At 34.6% G+C, this 18,415-nt stretch overlaps 2 protein-coding genes across 5 annotated transcripts in view; one reads left to right on the top strand and one right to left on the bottom strand.

The window, feature by feature from the left end:
* Positions 1-2,332: 2,332 nt before the first annotated feature.
* LOC137243720 (uncharacterized) overlaps positions 2,333-18,415 on the top strand; it is a 76,504-nt gene continuing 60,421 nt past the window's right edge. For both annotated transcript variants that reach the window (XR_010950593.1, XM_067771707.1), the window contains exon 1: positions 2,333-2,528. The gene's annotated coding sequence lies outside the window, so the exon portion shown is untranslated. The remainder of the gene's footprint in view (positions 2,529-18,415) is intronic.
* Positions 3,512-9,401, bottom strand: LOC137243719 (uncharacterized). 3 transcript variants are annotated; one of them, XM_067771703.1, is made up of 7 exons: positions 9,264-9,401; positions 7,286-7,358; positions 6,937-6,999; positions 6,657-6,704; positions 5,975-6,264; positions 5,771-5,918; positions 3,512-5,714 (listed from the first exon to the last, which is right to left on the bottom strand). In XM_067771703.1, the coding sequence occupies exons 1-6, from the start codon at positions 9,270-9,272 to the stop codon at positions 5,901-5,903; spliced, it is 501 nt and encodes a 166-aa protein (XP_067627804.1). In that variant the 5' UTR covers positions 9,273-9,401; the 3' UTR covers positions 3,512-5,714; positions 5,771-5,900. The 3 variants fall into 3 exon arrangements, with proteins under 3 accessions (XP_067627804.1, XP_067627805.1, XP_067627807.1); XM_067771704.1 differs by having other exon boundaries at positions 3,512-5,706; XM_067771706.1 differs by having other exon boundaries at positions 6,937-6,993.

The raw sequence follows: 18,415 nt of genomic DNA, 5'->3' as shown, positions 1-18,415 counted from the left end.
ATGAAATAAATCGTTATATTCTTCGAGTCTTTTCTTATATGTTTCCAATTGGATTTCGCACTCTTTGAATTTATCGTTAGATTTCTAAGCACGTCAACTTCATCTTTAAGCTGTGATAACTCAGAAGTGTTTTTCTTTGATACAAAAAGATAAAATTAATACGTGAATGAAAATAGCAAATCTTTGGTTGCATTATGAATATGGACGATATTTACTACCAGATCGTCATTACGCTGTTGTATTGTTTGAATTTTCTTGCTGATGAACCCTCAATTTCAGGTCCTCCCGTGCAGCATCTGATTCTATAAGGTCTTTTTTCATTCAATCGAGCTGTCGACGAATTTCAGAATAACGTTCAGAACCAGATTGAACAGGACCCAGTGATACACCATCATTACAAATTTCAGCAAGTGTATTTTCCAACCGATGAACTTCATGCTGCAGTTTACTGAGCTCTTGTTACATGTTAGATTTTTCTTCTATGAGTAATATAATCTGTAAAATGTCAATTTTAAAATAACTTTTTTTAAGTAAAACTCAATTCCACCAAATACCTTTTTATCAGATTTAAAACACTTTTTTATAATCGAAATTAGCTGTACTTGACGGACTAAGAGATGGACAGTCTCCATGCTAAGTTGCCTCAAGATCTTGCAGTGCTCGCATTATATTAACTTGAAGTGATTCTTCCAAGCACATTATTTGTCGCACAATTTACTGCGCAACATAGTACAAGCTATAATAAACGCTCGAGCTCACCAGGACCACATATTTCGGCAATGAGCTGCTCTGCCTGTTGTCCTTACTTTTCTCTGGCCTTGCTTTGTTTCATAACTGAGCTAGCGATATTTTAGGTAGTTCCTAAATGTGGCCAATATGGGGATATGTTGAAAAAGTGTTTTAGAGGCGCGAGCATGCCATATAATCTGATAATGTTGAAGACATTTTTCGCATGACCAATAAGCCAACCGACCTTGCTTGGTGGAATGCCATATCATTTTCTCTTACAGCATTTGTAACCTCGGCTATGGTGTCTATTGTGGGGTGGCCTTTGCGGAAGCCATGCTGCCGATAGGACAGATCTTCCCCATCTTCAACGTCGTTTTTTTAGGAGGCTTTCCATCATTTTCCATCATTTTCCCGACCGTGTCACGTGGACACCTAAGTTGAGTTATATATTTGTGTAATTATAAATAGCGAAGCTCGGTAATTCAGTTACGGAATTTACTTCTTCTTTGAAGGGTTCATATACGTTCGTACTGCTGTCTATCACATTCGACTTTAAATAAAATTAAGCGCATGGTTAATCAGCGTTAGTACCACCTTCTGTCAACCCTATTAGCATATAAGCAAGTACATCACCTGTCAAAATGTAGAATATACACCACCGGCAGTCAGCTACGTGGCGCAAAACACAAACAAAAAGCAAAGTAGCTGCCAACAGAGGCAAAGATGATATGAAAACAAAAAAAAAAAAAAACAAAACACGAAGCGTTTGATGAAAAAAAGTTATTAATAATTTCAACGCATACTAATAAAAAAATAATATTTATATATATGTATGTGACATAGAATATAAAAATTAGCTTTCGAAAATACTTAATACACGTAATTAGCATTTAGTGACGTCATAAAATGAAAACAAATTTTATGCGAAAATTTATTTAAAAGTATGAACACTTTCACTTATGATTACGAAGAACAGGAGTTGTACCCCTTTGTTTATTTTGTGGGATTAAAGGGCCCATTACTGATACTTAGCATAGACTTGACTTGACTTGGCGTAAACTTGGCAACTTAGCCACGATTATACTCCACTTAGCGCATACAATCTAGCATCATAATCATAAATGTCAATTTGTATGACAAAATTTAAAAATGAAATGGAAACACAAATGGCATCTCAAAATGTAAACGTCACTTAGAACTTACATAGAAAATCAAAATTCAACAGACTTCTAAGTTAAGTAAAGCGTTGCTAAGTTTTGAGTAATCAGTAACATGCAATGTTGACAGTTCTCAAGTCAAGTCAAGTCTATGCTAAGTATCAGTAATGGGCGCTTTAGAGTCACGCCTCCTAGACGGAAGAGTCTCTGTAAAGCGACAGATTTGTGAATCGGATAGATATAGCTTACTTAGGTAATATCATATATGACAGTGTGCCGTATAGTGCCCAGTGAGAGTTCGTAGGCCTTCTATGCTTAGATTAAATAATTATGTTGGTACTCTCATTGCTAGGAGTTTAAACAATTAAGCTCGTTTTTGCCCTAGGCATGCATCAAATGTTGTCTGAACTGCCTTCTCTAATACGCCAATTACACGTGACAGGGTTTGCCCGGTGTGTGCAGTGGTTGCGCTGCTTGCGCAGAGAACTGCGCTAAAATCAAAACGATTTTGATATTTACGCATGTCTGCAAATATTGCACATGCTTTTTTCGTCGCGTGTGGTGAATGGTAACACAGTTTACCTGTGGTTTCTGATAATATAACATCAATAATTATTGCATAAAAGTGTTAATATCGAAGGCGTAAGTACCATCTCTAGCTTGTAACAGGAACTCACACAAATTCAATAATACATAATAGTTTTTTATACAATTAGAACACATGTTTCATTTGTTGCGCTACTTTAAAAATGAATATTGCGCAGTGTTTTTGAGCCGTGTATATCAAAATTTTCATTTGCACAAATTTCGTCGTTTTATATTTGCGCATGGCTTTTGTGTCATGTATGGGCCGTCTAACAGTTAATTCTGGCTTCCCTAGTGCATGCCTTGGTGAGTCCACAGCTATGGACCATAGAGTGCTGCTATAGCACCCTCAGGCAGCCTGCCTGTTCATTACCTTCATGTCGCCGTTGCTCGGGAATCCATGCTACCAAAACTTGCTTCCAGATCATTTAGGCCTCCAATACATTCCTTCACTAGCTTACAAGTAATTGAGTAGGACTGAAAGCATACAAGGTTGCCTGGCTGTTTCACATAATAAGGATGGACACCTTAAAGTTACGCGAGTTTCTGAGCATAGAGGCCATTGCATCATATAATTGCAATATGGGATTTTCTATAAATTATCTTATTTTTGAGTTAGAATGTCGAGTTGTTTTTCTCACTCAAGTTTTACTTAAATCGTTTTCATTATCAAAAAAGTATAGTTTTAACTGCACGAGCGCTAATAGAAAATTATAAAACAACCCTGCAAAAAATGCGATTAGTCTAGGATGAGTCCGGGATGAGTCGCAAGGGAGTATGCGACCAATGCCAGTTTTGATCTCTTTGTATGAGTTCAACTGTTCCCTTTTGTTTGAGCATGTCCTATGAAGAGACTAATTGTACCCATTTATACCCGAAAGGGATCGATGGGACCAATCCCCTTTGTACCCATATGGGAACATAAGAGAGTAGTCTCTTTTCGGCCCAATAAGGACTCAAATACGGACCAGTCGCATTTTTACCCCAATGGTAGTAAAATGATACATACTCACCGATGTAATCCGTTTAAAAATAAAACAATAATTAAAATTAGTTTTATTTTCATTTCCGGTTTATATTGAAATAAGCAAGTTTAAAAATTCAGTCTTTTATAATTTTTATGCAGGTACTACGTTAATGCTACTCATTAAAACAGTTCAGTAAAACACAAGCATTTTGTTAATTAGAAATAACTTAAGTTTTAAACTTTTTTCAGACATCAGTTGATCAGACTTAATAATAGATGGCTTTATTTATTTTGAAATTATATTAATATATTATTAGATCTCATTTTTATCTAGTTTATTTCATTCATTCATTTGTTTAATTAAAAATAAACTCTTATCAACTCTGAAACTTGGCCAGGACTCTTTTTGTGTGGCTTGACAAAAGTTTTTGGTTTCATTTAGTGAGCATTTTAGCGCGTTTTTTTTTTTGTGCTTATAACTTTATGGGAAAGAACAAAAAATATTTTTGTAAATATTGCAATAAATTATTAGATAATTCACAAGGTCTTAAATTCCTTATATGTGCTATGATTTTAAACCTCTCATATGTGCTTTGTTGTTGTTTATTATATAAAATTTGGATAAAAAACTACAATTCAGCAGCCTATGCATATCAGATGTACTAAGTTATTGCCAAATAAATTGTTTTGTTTTTTATTTTTTTAAATGTCAAAGAATTTTCATTAATAGAAGGATAAGCGGTAGCATACATTTAGATTTTTACAGGCTTTTTACAGATGACCCTCCTTACGGATATACTTAAATACGATCTACAACAGGATGTGGTGTTCACGAGAGTCGTATTTAAAAAGATAGTACATAGGACAATAGGAGACCTAGTGAATTGATCATATATAATTAATTTCGATTAACATTTTTCTGCCAATGTAGTAAATGTCAAGTAACGCGGCAAAGTTTTATCAGCCCAAACTTAATCGACTACCATACATGTATATAATACCTACTCATATATTGCTACTTCAGACTAGGTACACTCATAAAATCAGAGTGCGGATACAATGCTGTTTAAATATTTTAGTTTTTGTATTCAATAATCGAATGTACCTTAATTAAAATTTTTTCTTGTCACACTTATGCTGCTACAGTCACAAAAATTTTGTAGGCTGTACTGTTTTGATTTAGAATTCTAAACTCATTGTGAGCATTTTGTATTAGCAACACAGGAATACTATATATATGACTTGTTTACTATCTTTAAAAGATATGCATTTATATGGACAAGTATAGAAGCTTTTAAATTTAAAATTAACTTAAAAGTTATAGCCACAAAGTTATATAAAATGATATATGTTTATTATATCGACTTCACGCAGAAACTTAATCGAATCACAATTTGGTATAATGAAATTTGATTGTCATTTGTTACATTGACAATAAAATCCGACCAATAAAGCAAAACGTACCAAATTTTTGACTACATTCGGCATTCAATAAAGCACTAATGAAATGATTCAGAATTTGCATTTTGTACGGAAGATTGAGTTCAATAAAGGCTTTGGATAAAGATTAATCTCCTGTGTAAAATTTGTATTAATTACTTGTATATAATTTTTTTTTTAATATTTAAGTGTGGCCAAAGTTTTTGTATTGAACACAAATTTAAGTAATTCACACAGTAATAAAGTATATATGTACATTCGGTACACAATAAAATCATAGAAAAAAAAACGAAAAATAATTCATAACAAGATTTTTTGTTGCCTTAAATGAGCGTTGTTTTGCACAACTTTTGGACAAACGAAAGCTCCTAATATTATTATACTTTTTATAAAATTATTATATATCATAAAACTAACTTAAGAGTTTTGGTCTCGAACCGTAAATCTTTTTGTCTAAAAAATTCTGGCAGCGGCTTCTAAAGTTATTATTTGTAAACGTATAGTAAAATTTACTCTGATCGTAGTAGAATTCAAATGTAGTTATGTATGATAGACAACCCTCTAAAATATATATGACGAATTTGTCAGAATAAGGTGATGGCAAATCGAATTCAACCCAATTTGCCGTGCAGAAGAGTGTCAAGTCAAAAGAATGTATGCATTAATTTCGATCAACTGACATATTGTTGTACTAATGCATTGTTATAATTGTGACCCCTGTTTTTTTTGTCGGTGAAGCTTCTTAAAATGTTTTGACTTGGCAAATTGCAATCCTTTTCGGAGCATATCCTCGGGGGTTAATCCCTTAAAAGGAAGTGTAGACAGCTCCTAAAAATCTAAAAGTTTAAATTCAAAAAACAATGTATTTATATAAGGGGTTATATGTAAATACCTGCCAATGCGCTATACAAGTTTGGGACCGATTTCAGCCCAATTTTGCCGTGAGTCCCGTCCAAATTCAAAGCAATTATCACGTCTGTTTTTATAATTAGTGGTAAATTTTTGATATTGTTGCATAATATTTATGCAATCGTAGATTCCTGTAAAAGGCACGAATGGTATTTAAAAAGTATTTAAAAATTGACATTTAACTTACATATACATCTCTGTTAGAAGATGTAATTTTTTCGTCCATTTGCTGCATCTCATATACGTCACAAAGTGGAAAATACTTTACGACGGGTGTATTTTGTACTTCCTGACGAACTAACTGCTCGGTAGCAACTTTCAGCCCAGCTATGGCATCCATGATAGCGGTATTTTGGGTATCAACTATCATTTGCAGGTGATCAAGTTTTTCTAAATTCTTCTCAATTGATTGTAGTTGCCTCTCAAATATTTTAAAGTGGCTGCAGGACACAACTTCGAAAACGCATTGGGTGGCTTCTATAATAAATTGAAAAACGATCATTAATAGTGTGAATTAATAATCCTGTATCAACTCAATTAATTTCGATCGGCGTTTTTTTGTAAGCTGGTGGAAATAAAGCGCTCAGTAAATTACCGAATTTCCTAGAAAGCACAACGCGAAGTAAGCCAGTTCCGTTGGGTAAACGGATTGTCAAAGCAGCTAAAAAGAGAGCCAATTAGCCAAAATCCTTTCACCACTTGCATAGTTCCGCCATGATGAAAGTGTATAGCTACTTGGAGCGTTTCCTTTTTAAGGTCGCTTGCAAAAAAACATTATTATTTAAATTTACCGACATATAAGGCAAACTTTACTTAGCCGAGATATTTTTTCATTGCGTAGTTTTCGTTATTGTGTGATAAAACTTTACCTGTAGTATGTTCGATGACCGACGATGATAAGCTGATCCGACGAGATTCTAAAAATATAGGAAAAATTTAGTTTATCAGTGTTGTCTAACCATAAGTCTACAGCTATAAATTTGCGCTAAAAAGACTCATCCATTGCGAGTGTCGATTGATATGTAATAATCATTGTAGTTATTGTAGGAATAGTCGCGAATTGCTGAGCGGTCGACTATTAATTGTGATTGACACTGGCAACAGGAGGTATGTTTTAAAGTGCTACTTTCGTATGAAAGGCTTGATTACCTATTGTAGATTCGCTGGCACACGTAACGCTGCTGGTTCTCGGGTAACTATTTTCATCTGAAACTATAATTTTTCAAAATGTGTTAAACGATGTTAGGTAATAAACAGAGCTGGTAGAATCAAGGACAGGTGTTTAATTCTCAAATAGATATGAGCAAATAATTGAAAAGAATTGAAAGTAATCGATAGTATTTGAGATAATTGATCAAAAATTTAAAAATGGTGTATTCGCTACCAAGTACCAGTAACAAGTAATTGTAATTGAGAACTAAATTTTTTAATTACCAAGTATATTCATTACTACGCAGCTCTGATAATAAATCATGTTAAAGAAGGAGTGTTTACTTACATTTAACTTTCTTTGCTGGGATTGCCGCCGTCGAGGAGTTTTTGTTTTGCGCCTCAAATTTTTTGAAAATGTGCTCAAAAAGAAAAAAATGTTAGTTATAAATATAAATAAAATAAATAAAAGTAAGGAAGTAAATAACTACATGCAAGTATGTAAAATTGGAATTAGAAGAAGTTTATCTGTTAGAGGGATACACATCAATTTGTATTCGACATCATCCAGATAAAATTCTTCTACAATAGGCGAAGGAGCGAGGTCGGCAGTGCATATTCCTAATGTAAGAGAATCGATAGGTTCAGTGAAAAAGCTGTTTAAATTCAGTAATTTCTTTCCTTTTATAACATTACTATTTTGATCTTTGAATTCTACTATTTCTACATAATCTTGTGATTTCAGCGAACAATAATTATTTGGACGTTGTGTGGATAGCATATATCCGTCAAAATAAAAACTGTTTATGCAATTATCTTTAGTCTTAAATCCTGAAAATTTAGAATCAGTGACGATTGTTTCCTGCATTACATTATTTGATATTTGTCGTAATATTTGTCTTGGTTGTCTTACGTAAGATTTCAAAACTTGTAAATAATTTTCAAAAGAATAGGCGGAATAATTTGAAGGAATACCAAGTTCTTTAACATCTTCCGCAATGTGCAGTAAACCATGCACATTGTAGTTAATGCTATTTTCTCCAAACACAGCAGCATAATTTTTAACAAATAACTTTAGAATATCACTCGCTAAATCAATATTTGAGCTACATTTTTTAGGACAAAACAATAAACGGCAAGCACAATGTAAAAGAAGGAATTCATAGTATACATCTCCAGGAATTTCGTCTTTAAAAACATAGATTCCATAGTAGAGAAGAAACATACGAAATTCTGTAGCTTTCCAGTTCGCTATATCAACTAAAGGTCTTGGTTTTCGAACAAATTCCTTTGTTATATAGGGACGTAAAGCTAGTAGTTTTGAAGATATGTTAATTTTTGCTTCTTTTCTAAATTTATAGTTTGACTCATTGCTTATAATAAATAAAATTAATAAATTTTCGCATTACACCTAAATCAATTAAGTGCATAACGTCTATGGGTACTTGTTTTACCATGTCAATGCCAATATTTTCTAAGGGAGATAAATTATTTCTAAAAGCTGGCGCATGTTTGTCAGGGTACTTTCGTTCTAAAAAATCTTCGTTAGAAACAAGCGTTCCAGCCTCTGTGCTATAAGTTAGGACGCCATTAATTTTGTGTCCCACTTGAGTACATTTTGGACAACCATGTCCCCCAGTATGCCCAAGTATTCCGCAAAGAAAAGCTTTTGCAGGCGCAAAAGCCCTTATTGTAAATTTTATGCAGCGGCCATTGAAATCGAAACCATTTTCCCGAAGTTCTGCTACTTCTTCAGTGAATTCAGCCAAAAATTGGGTAACTGAACTTGGTTTCGATTTACCTAGATAAATTCCAGTAGTAAAAACTGCCGTATTTGTTATATTAACTAGTCGCAATAAAATTGGCCAAACTTGTACCCTAGAACTACGATATAATGGTAACCCATCAATATTAACATCAACAATTATGTTGTTATAATTATTTAACGTTTCTCCAATTCTATTTAGTTGCGTTTTAATGCCTATGTTACAGTAGAATCCCGGGCTCATATTTTTAAGTAAAATTCCAGACTTATTTTTTAAAAGAGTTTCCGCACTTTTGGGTACATTCATACCTTCTTCTAAAAGAATCGTTAAAAGTTCGGAAAGACTTTTATATGTTATTTTGTTACGAATTCCCCATTTTTTTAGTTTTTCAAAAAGAGGTACTTTCTGCGAGCAACTTGGCTCATCAGGAAGCACTTCTTCAATATCTGTCGATCAAGAAATTTGCGCGGCCGGGTTAGTTTCTTTTCTATCCAAACTTAATTTTGCACGACCCTTTTTCCTTTCTCTGCTAACTAATCGACGCATATGGCGTTTACTTACCTTACTCATGCTGCGATAGTTCTTTTATTGTATTTTTTTTTATTCTTTTATTAATTCAACACAAATTTTTTGTCATATGATTTTGCACTTATCACTCAATTTGCTAAAACTAATGACTGCCAAATACCGATTACATTGCACGTAAATTTATCGATAGAATTGTGATAGCTAATCCACTATTCCGATCATAAGAAAAACTTATTACTGGGGTGCTTTGCCAAATAAGTTAAAAAAGGTACATTTTGACATTTATCGTTATGAACATGCACGCCAGAAATATATTTTGCTGGTAGAGTCATCTGGGCGCTTCAAACCGAAGAAAACGTTAAGGCTTGTCATTGTTATCTTATAAAAAAAATTTCACTGCATACCAACAATATTGCATGCAATTTTCTGTACTTATTGTAAACAATTTTTAAACTTGTTTAGTTGAGATCGTATGTCAAATCTAAGCACTGGGAGAAGGGCCTGTCAAAGTTGACATAGTCGTAACCATATTTTTACTTACACATATCAATTGGCATCAGTTATCGGTGCCTCAGCCTAAAAATCGTGAAATGTTCATAAAAATGAAGAAAACGAAAAAAATTACTAACATATTCCAGAAAAAATAAGTCTCTTAGTCATAACGTATCCAAAACAATGAATAAAATCTACAAAAATTTATAAAATTCACCAACTCAAATATTTTTAGGTTAATCGATATAGCGAAACCCAAAAACCAATTGGTTGGCCATGGTATGGTTATGACTATTGTGAATGAAACTAAGTGTAATATCTTCTGCATAGACGTCAAAATTCCAAAGTGATTGGATCACCTGATTTGTAATTGACTATCGCTGTCTCATTCTGTATCTCTTTCTATCACCCGCTGAAGATAGCCGGCTCTATGCGCCGCCATATTGAACACCCTGTCAAAAAAAAGTAGCCATATTGAACATCCTGTGAGTCAGTTGACAGATAGGATATCACACTTAGTTTCATTCACAATGGTTATGGCTACGGCGTTATGGTATGGTACTATTGACCAATTACATTGATTTCTCTAAAGTTGGTTGGATCAGCTTTTTTATATGGATATGGATACGTCAAGTTTAAACGGCCCTGAAAGCGTTCTATGTGAGGCAGGATTTACATAAAACACTTGACGCGTCATGTATCGTTCTACATTAGACAAGTTTTATATTTTGATTAAATAACAGGCGAAGTAACGCAACTACGCGTTAACATAGAACGCTTGACGCGTCACTTCGCTGAAATGCTTTGACAGTGCCATGCTAGCAATATCTCAACTTCATGAATCGTTTTGTTACAAAGATACAATATTCATAATCTAAATAAAATAGCTATTAAAGCTAGTTGTTTTTTTTTTTTTTTTGATAGAAAGCTCAAAGGAAATTATGTCAAAAATCTGCAACAGGTTCCAATTTTTCATTTTAATTATAACATTTTTACAGGCCACTCTAATAAAAAATCATTGCGTTCGCTTAACGCACGAACATAAATGACCTCTTAATGTCCTAACCGAAATAAGAATTGGAAGCGCGTTAGCTTTTTCCTCAGAAATTCAATTTCGGTTGCTCTCATATAATTTGTATGTGCATTCGACAGTATTCGACAGAAAAAAATCGATGGTTTTCCTAAAATAAAACAATCGATAGTGCCATCGTTATTTTTGCAGCTCTATGGATAACAAAAAACAGCTGTTATTTCTTTTCCGAGCATAAAAATATTGAACATTCTTGTTGACATCGTTTTATTGCAATATATTAAATATATATAGTGGGTTTATAAAATTGCGCGTGAAAGTTTGGACGCGATGAATTTGTACGATTCGGCGATGATCAGCCTTAAACCGAACAAAGTTTTGTTAATCGTTTACTTTAGCTGTCAACTGCTAAATCTCGTCCAGGTGTAAAAAGACGCACCCAGGATCACGAATCCGAAGGCGGAAATTCAAAATTTTATTTCGTTTCGGAGATATTCGCAAACAAAATTGAAAATTTTCATGTGGTTGCTGTTGTTTTGATGATTTAGTAGTACCCACAAGAAAAACTGTGCGTAAAAGTGTTTTGCGCGGATATAGTTTTGGTCTCCAAACCGATGTTGGACCCACTCAGGGTAGTTTTTTATAAGCGTGGACGAAGGCCGGCAATGCAGAAAGGTGTTCTGCGTAAAAATACTATGGATCCCACCCCGGTTTCGGAGCGCTCCGGGGCCATTTTTCGGTTTTATGGAAATAACTTTTAACAGAAATAAAATTTAGAATTTTCGCTCTCGGATTCGTGGTCCTGGAATCAAAATGCGTCTTTTGACACCTCTTCCGATATTTTTGGTCTGGTTTTAGCAGTTGTGAGCTAAAATAAACAAATACCAATGTTGTACTCAAGTTTGTGAAACCAAGAAAATACGTTTATGTTGGGACAAGCTCAGCAAAGGAGGTCAAGGAGGATCTGGTCGCCAGTTTTTTTTAGAATTCAGGACGTGTATTCTACCTACTAAAGAGCCATGAGAAATTCAATTACATGGAAGGATTAAAAATTGAAAATACGCAGGCCTAAATGAGTCATTGTTGAGATATTACACCATTATTTACCGAAAAAGTGCCTTTGGGGAATTCTATTCGACAGCATGACACTGCTAATACGCGTCCAAAAATATCGAGAGAGGTGTCAAAAGACGCGTATTGACATCAGTATTAATAATCCGAAACCGGAAAAGAAAACTTTTATCTCTGTCCGGAGATATTTGCAGTTGAAGTTGGCGATTTTCATGTGGTTATTGTAATGTTGGGGTACCCACAAAAAAAATTGTGAATACAAGTGTTTTGCGCGGATATAGTTTTGGTCTCCAAACCGGTGTTGGACCCACCCAGGGTAATTTTTTATAAACGCGGCCGAAGGTCGCCAATGCAAAGGTGTTCTGCGCAAAAATACTGTGGATCCCACCCCCGGTTTCGGAGGGACCCGTGGATCATTTTTCGGTTTTTCGTTAATATCTTTTGAACGACTTAAAATTTTTCTTCTCCGGTTTCGGATTGTTAGTACTTATGTCAATTAGCAGTGTCATGCTGTCGTATAGAATTACCTGCCTTTGTTTTAGTTTTCTCATATACTAATTTTCTACACAAAATTATATACTATGTAACATACAAAGGTAATAGTCTAGTTGAGGGGTCGACTGCTAATACGCTACCAAAAATATCGAGAGAGGTGTCAAAAGACGCGTATTAACCTCGAGAACAATAATCTGAAGGCGGAAAAGAAAAATTTTATCTCTGTCCGGAGATATTTGCAGTTGAAGTTGGCGATTTCCATGTGGTTGTTGTTGTGTTTGTACCCACCAAAAAAATTGTGCATCACCGTGGCGGTAGCCACGGTTAAACCACACACCCGGACGTGGCATGGCGTAGCCCAGGGTTATTTTTTATAAGCGCGGCCGAAGGCCGCCAACGCCGAAAGGTGTTCTGCGCAAAAATACTATGGATCCGACCCCCGGTTTCGGAGGTACCCGCGGGTCTTTTTTCGGTTTTTCGTTAATATCTTTTGAACGCGTTAATATTTTTATTTTTCGCCTTCGGATTATTAATACTGATGTCAAGACGCGTCTTTTGACACCTCTCTCGATATTTTTGGTAGCGTATTAGCAGTCGACCCCTCAACTAGACTATTACCCATACAAAAATAACTTCGGAAATATAAATTGTATAAAAATATCTTTTAAAATACTTCAGTCTAAGGAAAAGGCAAGTATGAGTTCCTAAAAAGTAAGCAACTTAGGATAAATTATATAGGATATATAGGTACTCTTCGTTTACTTCACCAACACAGAACTTGGAAAATGGAGTTCTGAATATACTTGAAAAAGAATAGATTCTCTCAATCGCGTATTGGGCCCACTTTGCGAAGATGGCAATACAGCCACTGCAACTGACACTGCTGAGATCAATAAATCTGCAGGTACTCCATCAGAAATAATTGTTGGCTTCTTTCTAGCAGTCAATAGTATGTTAAATGAAGTTACTGGCAACCGAGAACAAATCACTAAAACTATTTCACGTGCTTCTGAGCTGGAAAAATATTTCAATCACAATTTTTTAGAGATAACCCAGCAAGTGCGTTCTAAAGGGGTAAACCTCAATGCTACAGCTCCAGATTTACATGGAGTTTGATCAATTGGAACGCATCAAACAACTTGAATCCATACTCGGTGCTGAATAAATTCGCAGTATACCGGGTGAACGTACTGAAAAGCTTATACGACATGCAGAAGATAATACAAAATTTGCACAAGAAGCGGAATTAATCGAAGAAAATCTGATCTTGCCTATGAAGAGGTACAGTGAAATACAAAATAATTTATTCGAATCACTTGGGGCTATGAATAAACGACTTGAAGAAAAAATTTAAGCAGAGAAACGTGCAGAAAGCGAATTGGATATTGGGTACCTTGGTTGCTGTGTACTATTTGGGATGATTTAGGTTAAAAGGTTCCAAGTTTATTAAAAAACGCAAAATCAAAGTATGTTTTGTATAAATATGAAGTACGTTAAGTTAGCAGTAGTAGAGGGTGGTGTTTATCTTTTTAGTTAAAGGATCTTTAGTAAAACATAAATACTTGATTTTCCTCAAAGGAAAAATTAGTCCAGCCCTACAATTATGTACAAATTTAAAAGAACATGCAATTTATATGTTAACCCGCAAGCAGCCAAGTTTACTGTTGAGTATGATCCTATATATTCTACTAAAATAATAATAATAGTGTTTTTTCTCGGTAAATATCCGCTTCTCTTCCAATATGTGGTGTGCTGTTTTTAATTGTTCCCACTGGTCATCCTAAACGTTTTTGGCCGACTCCGAACGCATCTGCTTAGGCAGATGACTTTTTTTGCTGAGAAACTTTCATGGCAGAAGCACAATCGAAGAGTTAATCAAGCCACAAAATCTGTTTGAAGTAAGTTGTTCGCCCACTTTTCAAAAAGGATAAAAAACATTCTCCGAAAATTTAACCCTTACTTCGGCGTGGTCGGTAAGTACTAGTAATTTAAGTTCGGTATAGGGCGCAACAATTTTTCTTAAATAATTCGATTCCATCACCTGTAATTTTTTATATTTTCCTCATTTCGTTGCTGATTTGTTTTCAATATATCTTAAAAAGGGCTACATAGATTTCAAACTGACTAATCCCAACTGTACCCAAAAGAGACTAAAGGGGATCAATTATGCCCAACTGTAGACAAAAGAGATCAATCGGGGATCAATCTCTTTAGGGATTAATCGCATGATTTTTTGCAGGGAAACAACTGAGTACATATGTATAAGTGTATGTATGAATAACTACCCTGCAAAAATTGCGAGTACTCCATGCATGCATGTATGGAGTACTCGCTATGGACCAACCGAGTGCTCCAAAATTAGCCATAATTCATACAAACAATATGGTCCAATTAACATTGCGATGTCCTAGGACTGGACCATATACTCCAGCTCCGCATTACATCAGAGTAATCCATGGAGTGCCCACAGTCCAATAAACATCGTGCAGTGATTGCAATCGTTAAAAACAAGCAATGATCGGCTTACAATATGTTCGTGTAGAAACATGAGTTGGTCCATTGCTGCATTACAGTGGAGTATAATGGTAAGTACTCCAGTGGACCACATGATCCAACGATTTTTGCAGGGTACCAACTCTGTGACGAATATACAAGTAAGCAACTGTAAAACTAAAATAAAATAACTAAAAAAAATTTTTTAAGTTAAATGGTTTTCTTGAAAACAATACTTACATGAAGTAATAATAATACGAAAAGCTAGAAAATAATTAGGTATGTCCTAGGTACTAGTCATCACACTCCTTATCAATCTATGGCGTTGATCAGACAATTAAATAAAAGCGTTGGGCGCGTGAAATTTCTAAAAATGTGATTGATTAAGGTTCAGTTAGTTTTACTTATGACTATCAGTAGAAATATGACGCGTCCAACGATTTTATTTAATTGTCTGATCAACGCCATAGATTGATAAGGAGTGTGATGACTAGTACCTAGGACCTACCTAATTATTTTCTAGCTTTTCGTATTATTATTACTTCATGTAAGTATTGTTTTCAATAAAACCGTTTAACTTAAAAAAATTTTTTTAATTATTTTATTTTCAAGTTTTTAGTCTTTATTTAATTGCCTATTATTTCTCATTCTATTTAGTTCATTTAGTGACTCATTATTACAAGGACTCTTTCCTGACAATTTGTTACAACCTAAGTCCTCAATACATAATCCTCCCAAAGACTTTACTCGACTCTGCGCCACGTATGCTTATGCTTGTCCCTCCTCCAACTCCAAAATATTTTGATGTCACTTCTACCGGACTGTATGCAATATTTGTTCCAAATATGAGCCAAATCGGGCATCATAGGTCGCTTTCTATTCATGTATCTATGTATTATGTGTTCCAATTATGGGCAAAATCGGACCACAAATATGATTTTTGTGAATATCTCGATCCTTCCGCCACCTAGCGGCGATTTTTTTTGATAGGTCGCTTTCAATTCTTGTATGTATTAAGTGTTCCAAATATGAGCCAAATCGGGCCACAAATACGATTTTTGTGAATATCTCGATCCATGCGCCACCTAGCGGCGATTTTCTTTCACAGGTCGCTTTCTATTCTTGTATGTATTATGCGTTCCAAATATGAGCCAAATCGGGCCACAAATACGATTTTTGTGAATATCTCGATCCATGCGCCACCTAGTGGCGATTTTTTCACAGGCCGATTTCTATTCTTGTATGTATTAAGTGTTCCAAATATGAGCTAAATCGGTCCACAAATACGATTTTTGTGAATATCTCGATCCATGCGCCACCTAGCGACGATTTTTTTTCACAGGTCGATTTCTATTCTTGTATGAATTAAGTGTTCCAAACATCAGCCAAATCGGTCCACAAATACGATTTTTGCGAATATCTCAATCCATGCGCCACCTAGCGGCGATTTTTTCTTATTATTGCATTGTCATCGGGTTCTGAACTATATTCCAAGTTTCATGCTTGTAGCTTATCGGGAAGTTACTTAAATTTCAATTACAAGATTCGTTCACAACGGCCGTGCAGCCGTGCATGCGGTCATGCGGCCTGTCAACTCAAGCTAAATAAAACCGTTTAAAAAATCAGCTCATTCAAGCGTAAAGTCAGTTTTTTGCCATTTTGCACGATTCCACTGCATTATAAAAACAATGTCAAAGTTATTTACAAAAAAAATTCAAACTAGAAACACGTAAGCATATTAAATTTTGTATGAATATACTTATAACAAAAAAACAAATGAAACTTCAATAAAATTACATTAAGAAGAAAAACGAAGTCCGTTAAAAAAACGCATCAGATGATGTGATATCACGGGTGATGAATGAGCTGAAAATTTAATACATATATAAAAAATATATAAATAGTCAAACCAAATTATGTAAAAGATACAAAAAAACATAAATTATTTTATCTCATCACATCGCCATATCGCATCACATAGCATCATCATTTCATGCGACATTACATAATTTTTATACTCAGTTGAGCAGAGCTCACAGAGTATATTAACTTTGATTGGATAACGGTTGGTTGTACAGGTATAAAGGAATCGAGATAGATATAGACTTCCATATATCAAAATCATCAGTATCGAAAAAAAATTTGATTGAGCCATGTCCGTCCGTCCGTCCGTCTGTCCGTTAACACGATAACTTTAGTAAATTTTGAGGTATCTTGATGAAATTTGGGCTGTAGATTCCTGGGCACTCATCTCAGATCGCTATTTAAAATGAACGATATCGGAATATAACCACGCCCACTTTTTCGATATCGAAAATTTCGAAAAACTGAAAAAATGCGATAATTCATTGCCAAAGGCGGATAAAGCGATGAAACTTGGTGTTGGAAACTTGGGTTGACGTTATGACGCAGAATAGAAAATTAGTAAGATTTTGGACAATGGGCGTGGCACCGCCCACTTTTACAAGAAGGTAATTTAAAAGTTTTGCAAGCTGTAATTTGGCTGTCGTTGAAGATATCATGATGAAATTTGGCAGGAACGTTACTACTATTATTATATATGTGCTAAATAAAAATTAGCAAAATTGGATGAAGAACACGCCCACTTTTTAAAAAAAAATTATTTTAAATTCAAATTTTAACAAAAAATTTAATATCTTTACTGTTGTTGAGTTCGAATTAACATAATCGAAAGTTTTCATAATAGCACTGAAAGGGTTAATGCGCAAGCATCGTCAATCATGTCTGACATTTGCCTTATTTCCATATTCTTATATTTTTCTTGTCGTCTTTGAATTTTCTACTTAACTACTTGCTTTTCGCGGTGCACTACATACCGCCACAAATAATTAATTGTGAACATATTTATCAATTGAATTACAATAAAGTGTATTGTTATAATTAAGGCGAATTTAATCGAAACACGGCCTTTATCATTTACATTGGAAAGGTATCTCCGCATCCGCATACAGTCCACCAAATCAACCCGCAGCTGTTACCAACACGCAACCCGCAACACCAACTGTATATAAGTAAATTAAGTCAAAATTCAACTCCAGTAATGATATGATGCAACAAAATACAAAAATAAAAGAAAATTTCTAAATGGGCGTGGCTCCGCCCATTTTCATTTAGTTTGTCTAGAATACTTTTAATGCCATAAGTCGAACAAAAATTTACCAATCCTTCTTAAATTTGGTACGGGCATAGATTCTATGACGGTAACTGTTTTCTGTGAAAATGGGCGAAATCGGTGGAAGCCACGCCCAGTTTTTATACACAGTCCACCGTCTGTCCTTCCGCCCGGCCGTTACCACAATAACTTGAGCAAAAACCGATATATCTTTACTAAACTTAGTCCACGTACTTATCTGAACTCACTTTATCTTGGTATAAAAATGGCCGAAATCCGACCATAACCACGCCCACTTTATCGATATCGAAAATTACGAAAAATGAAAAAAATGCCATAATTCTATACCAAATACGAAAAAAGGGATGAAACATGGTAATTGGATTGGTTTATTGACGCAAAATATAACTTTGGAAAAAACTTTGTAAAATGGGTGTGACACCTACCATATTAAGTAGAAGAAAATGAAAA

This window comes from Eurosta solidaginis, chromosome 3, assembly GCF_040869045.1.
Source record: "Eurosta solidaginis isolate ZX-2024a chromosome 3, ASM4086904v1, whole genome shotgun sequence".
Lineage (NCBI taxonomy): Eukaryota > Metazoa > Arthropoda > Insecta > Diptera > Tephritidae > Eurosta > Eurosta solidaginis.
This window is presented reverse-complemented; position numbering and strand designations above follow the sequence as displayed.

Coding starts and splice junctions, on each gene's coding strand:
- LOC137243719 (XM_067771703.1), bottom strand. Junction 7,000..7,285: donor CCCAGCAAAGAAAGTTAAAT/GTAAGTAAACAC, acceptor GAAAAATTATAG/TTTCAGATGAAAATAGTTAC. Junction 6,705..6,936: donor TGCCAGCGAATCTACAATAG/GTAATCAAGCCT, acceptor CTATATTTTTAG/AATCTCGTCGGATCAGCTTA.